At 45.6% G+C, this 5,582-nt stretch overlaps 1 protein-coding gene across 1 annotated transcript in view; it reads left to right on the forward strand.

Annotated features, from left to right (window-relative positions):
* The window catches only part of WDR45B (WD repeat domain 45B), a 38,047-nt gene that overhangs the window by 23,820 nt on the left and 8,645 nt on the right, over window positions 1–5,582 (forward strand). The window contains exons 4-5 of the mRNA XM_003786036.3: window positions 3,041–3,128; window positions 4,968–5,062. Coding sequence (XP_003786084.1) covers window positions 3,041–3,128; window positions 4,968–5,062 — 183 coding nt within the window. The remainder of the gene's footprint in view (window positions 1–3,040; window positions 3,129–4,967; window positions 5,063–5,582) is intronic.

Raw genomic sequence — 5,582 nt, forward strand, 5'->3', positions numbered from 1 at the left:
TCACTTAAGCCCAGGAGTTGGAGGTTGCTGTGAGCTGTGATGCTACAGCACTCTACCCAGGGGGACAGCTTGAGGCTCTGTCTCAAAAAAAAAAAAGAATTTCAGACCAGTCACTATAGCTTAAACCTAAAATCTTAACACTTTGGGAGGCTGAGGCAGGAGGATTGCATGAGCCCAAGAGTTTGAGGCTGCAGTGAGCTTTGCTCACACCACTATGCTCCAGTTTAGGCAACAGAGCAAGACTTGGTCTCAAAAAAATAAAATAAAATTTTGCAGGCTCAGTGCCCGAGGCACATGGTGCCAGCCACATAACATTGACACTGGTGGGTTTGAACCCGGCCCGGGCCAGTTGAACAACAGTGACAACTGTAATAATAAGAAAAATAGCCAGGTGTTGTGGCGGGTGCCTGTAGTCCCAGCTACTTTGGAGGTTGAGGCAAGGGAATCACTTAAGCCCAAGGGTTCGAGGTTGCTGTGAGCTGTGATATCACGGCACTCTACCAAGGGTAACATAGTGAGACTTTGTCTCAGAAAAATAAATAAGTTTTTGTAGTAGTAGTGACTCAAAGCCCTATGAGGAGGTAGTTTTCTGCCCTTTGCAACTGGGGAAATGGTGGTTAGCCCTGGACTTAGGGCACCACATCTCGTCGGTTCCTTTGTAAACAGGAATTAGTGGTACCATTTCTGGAGCTTCATCACACTATTCACAGAAATTTTGGAAAGTGGAGTTCTCCTCAGTCAAAAGCCATTGCCTGGCATCTAAACACCAGAACATTGCTATCTATAGGATTCTGTCTGGTTTTGGACCCATTTACATTTATTTTGAAATGGAGGCTTTTTGGTGTTAGGTGGAGGAGCCAGAGAAAGTTTAATTTTGAATTAAAAATTCAAAAGTAGAAATGTCTTTTCTGTGGGAGGCTATTGTTTTCCAGTATAAAGTAACTGTACTAGCTGAGATGATGCTCCACTTACTCACAGGGTATTGATGTGTTGGAGAAATTTATCACACAAGATAGTATGTTTTAATGGAATAAGAACAAAGTCCTCCTTTGTATTAGTGAATGATTATAGATTATAATTAACCTTGAATAGTAAATAAATTTGATGTCATTTAATAGTGTGTTTGATAGTTTTTGTAGGCTAGTATTAAATTATCTCTTGATTTCAAATTTAGGACATTTAGTCCATTCTGGCAAAACTCACACCTAGGATTATAGCTGTGAGCCACTGTGCCCAGCCCACACCTAAGTTTGGCCCCAAATATAGGTTAGTCATGATGTCACTACCTTTCATCTGTGCCTATGACCTGACTATTGAGGAAAACTTACTTTTCCTTAGTTCACGCCCTTCAGAGATAGCTTTTCTTTTTTTCTTTTTGAGACAGCCTCAAGCTGTCCCCCTGGGTAGAGTGCCATGGCATCAAAGCTCACAGCAACCTGCAACTCCTGGGCTGAAGCAAGTCTCTTGCCTCAGCCTCCCAAGTAGCTGGGATCACAGGCACCTGCCACAACGCCTGGCTATTTTTTTGGTTTCAGCCGCCATTGTTGTTTGGCGGGTCTGGGCTGGATTCGAACCCGCCACCTTAGGTGTATGTGGCTGGCGCCTTAGCCACTTGAGCTACAGGTGCCAAGCCCAGAGATAGCTTTTCAAGTGCCCCCTGCTCTTCGAGAGCACAGTGCTGGTGAGCGTTCACATCCTTAAAGCTCATCTGTAAATCAGTCCATAGAGTGAACACTTCTTTTTTGAGACAAGAGTCTACGTCGTCCTCGGTAGGGTTCTGTGGAGTCACAGCTCACAGCAACCTCAAACTCTTGCACTTAAGCAATTCTCTTGCATCAGCCTCTCAAGTAGCTGGGACTACAGGTGCCTGCCACAATGCCCGGCTATTTTTCTGTTCCAGTTTAGCCGGCCCGGGCCTGGTTTGAACCCATATACACCAAAGCTAGTACCATAACCACTGTGCTACGGGTGCTAAGACAGAGTGCAAACTTCTAATCCAATTCACCATGAGAATACTCTTATTCACCAGACAGAAGGCTCTGAATAAACCAGGAGGGTGGGCAGAGTTAAGATTTTGTGGGGCTGTGTCATCTGTGTGATTTCACTTAGACACTGAGCCTTTCTTTTCTTGCTACTTATCTCTAGCACTCTGACACTTAGCAGCTGTGGTCAGGCTTGGAAACAGGGAATGTGGGAGGAGGTGTTTGCCTGAAGTCCTGTATTTAGCTGTGTATAATGTGTACTTTTTTGCCCAAATTTTTGAGGGAAAGTTAAGGATGTGCCACTGAGGGTAGTGGCGCTGGGGAAAAGGGGAGCCTAGCGGACCTCCTGGGGCCACCACGCTCTCCCACCTGGACCAAACAGGCACATGGGGTTCCAGTCTAGGAGGATCAGGGATTTGGTGGGAGTGGGCTGGAGTGGCCTCTGGCAAGTGCCATGATCAGGGGAGGGGGCAGTGGCAGTGTTATTAAGGCAGGCTGTGGCTATTTGGGGGTGAGGGTTTGTGACTTGGCTACAAAGAGGGGATGGGAGCCCTATGTAGGCCCTGGGGACCTGTCTGACTGCCCTGGGGCTCAGCAGCCTCAGAAGTTCCTGCTCTGCAGCCCCCAATGTGCCAAGGAGAGGGGCAAGGAGCAGCCTTCACAGAATGGATGGCTGTGTATGTGGGGTGCAGTCTGCACATTTACCAAGGGAACGTCAGCCATCTCCAGATTAGTATCCCCAGCCACTTTCTCAAGGGGCATTTTCTTGACATTTTGGGCCAAAAACATGGGTGTGCCTTATACACGGCAGTGCATTTTACACTGCAAAATTTGGTAACCAGGCAAGGGGTGCTAGAGGGGAGCTGGGGGGCAGCTGTGTGTGTGGCACAGGTGTGAGCTGTTGGAAACTTGATGGGCTTGTGCCTCCTGAGGGGATGGAGTGGTGGGAGCAGGTGAGTACCTGCTGCGGAGGGTGGAGGGAGCAGGACAGCAGCCTCTGTTCTGATGGTGCTTCTGTAGCCTTGTCATGTTTGCGTTCTCAAATCCTGACATTTCAGTGATGATCTGGGATGACCTGAAAAAGAAGACGGTTATTGAAATTGAATTTTCCACAGAAGTCAAGGCAGTCAAATTGCGGCGAGATAGGTAGGTTTGTTATTGGTGATTTTTTTTTTTTTAATAAGTAGAATTTTATTTTCTGTAAAGATGACTGAGATACTTTTCTGTTGAAAGAAGAAAAATGTTTAGGAAATAATGTATTCAATGTCGATGTCTGTAGTTGAGTATGGCCCAAAGGATATAAGGATTATTTCTATTGTAAGACAGACAGTGGATTTTATTGGTTTCCAGGGCTCTTGCACAGGTGTGTGGTGAGTGGGTGTTGATGGAGCAGGAGTGCCATGGCCCAGTGGTGGCTCTTACCCCACCTGGTCAGCACTGAGGGCCTGAGTTTTGAAACTTGAGTCACCTCACCGTCAGCCTCTGCTTTGCCAAATGCTGTAACTGGGTAAATAGAATTGAGATGGCTTTGTGGAATCTGATATGTTAAAAATAGCAGAGTTGGCCTGTGGCTCAAGTGGCTAAGGTGCCAGTCACATACACTTAAGGTGGCGGGTTCGAATCCAGCCTGGGCCCGCCAAAACAACAGTGACGGCCGCAACCAAAAAATAGCTGGGCGTTGTGGCAGGTGCCTGTGGTCCCAGCTACTTGGGAGGCTGAGGCAGGATACTTGCTTAAGCCTAGGAATTGGAGGTTACTGTGAGCTGTGATGCCATGGCACTCTACCCAGGGGGATAGCTTGAGACTCTGTCTCCAAAAAAAAAATAAAAAAAATAGCAGGGTTTGTCAGCCATTGCCTTATAGTGGTGTTTAGGGGAATATGGGATTTTATCTTAGTACACTGAGCTTTGTTTGGATTTTAATTTGACATGATTTACATGTTACACTGTAAGGATATTAATGTGAGCAGGGTTCTGTTACACCTGTATTCTTACATAGCTTTGTTGTTTGCAGTCATGTAAATTTTTTTTTTGAGATAAAGTTTTGCCCTGTCTTCCAGGCTAGAGTGCTGTGGCATTGTTATAGCTCACTGCTACCTCAAACTCATGGACTGTAGTGATCGCTCTTCCTGCTCAACTACCACACCTAGCTAATTTTTTCTATTTTTGGTAGATACAGGGTCTAACTCTTGCTCGCTCCTGAGCTCAAGCGATCCACCCACCTCAGTCTCCCAGAGTGCTGGAATCACAGGCATGAGCTACTGTGCTTTTCTTCTTTTTTTGAGACAGAGTCTAACTCTGCCTTCCAGGCTGATTGTAGTGGTGCCATTATATTTCACTGCAACCTTGAACTCCTGGCCTTAAGCAGCCCTCCTGCCTCAGACTCCCAAAGGCTAGGATTACAGGCCTGAGCCACTGTACCTGGCGCTTGTCAAAATTTAAGTCCCTTGATACTGCAAAGGCTTGAGTCTTATCAAAGATCTGCTTTCAAGCTTTTCTTATCCAGATATCTATTGTAGTATAAAAAATAACGACTTCTGCCCTGTGTGTTTCACTTGGTTCATAGATGAAATATTTGTTGATGTGTCTTTAACCTCAGCGTTATCTCAGGCTGGCCTCTGTCCAGGTGAGAAGGGCTTGCTAGTTGGGCATAGCCTACTTGCACTCAGCTTAGGCTGGTGTGCTGCCAACCTGCTTCCAAAGGTCTGTCTTGCACAGGGCATAATTCTAGAATGATACTTTTTTTTTTTTCCAGATTAGTAAGATTTCAGTGTACTAAGATAAAATCTGAAAATTTTTTTCAGATTTGTCAGATATGAGAGTACAATTAGGTTAACTGTGTTTGCGTTTGTTAGGTAAAGTCCCTATTGTAGTTGTGCCCCAAACCTAGGAGGTGTGCCATATACCATTACATTGTGCTCATTGGGCCAAATGTTTAAATTTTGACTTTTTAGTAAGGGAACTCTGATCATATTTTTCTTTCCAGAATTGTGGTTGTTTTGGACTCCATGATTAAAGTGTTTACATTCACACACAATCCCCATCAGTTGCATGTCTTTGAAACCTGTTATAACCCTAAAGGTAAGAAACTCAGGAAATGCATGAAATTTGTCTACTTGGGGATGCAGGCCTGCCCTGGGTGACCCCTCCTCACTGTGCCATAGTGGTCCTGAGCATACCTGGGGTATGTGCAGGAGGTGCTGGCTTTCACCGGGCCCACACCCTTCCTGGAATCCCTGCAGCTCAGCATCCTGGATCATAACTTAGGAAATTGCCTGCTTTCCAGAGTTGATGGAAAGGTGGACACAAGGTAGAAATCCCTTCCTCTGATCCTCTCTGCAGTGGTGAGCCAGGAACCCACAACCTCCTTACTCTGGGGTCGTTCACCACCTTCGGAGCCACTGAGTCCTCAAGCACTCCCCTCGCTTGTCTTGATTGGAGGATTGCTTGTGGCTGACTTTGTCATTATAACATCTTCATATCTTCTTTAGGTTTTTAGGTTCCCCCTCCCTCCGTTTTGTTGGAATATAGTTATGTAAAACTCACTCATTTTAATAATATTGTAAATTTTAGTCATTGTGAACAGTTATATAACCACCAT

Source organism: Otolemur garnettii, unplaced genomic scaffold (assembly GCF_000181295.1).
Source record: "Otolemur garnettii isolate 467f Iridium unplaced genomic scaffold, OtoGar3 scaffold00018, whole genome shotgun sequence".
Classification (NCBI taxonomy): Eukaryota; Metazoa; Chordata; class Mammalia; order Primates; family Galagidae; genus Otolemur; species Otolemur garnettii.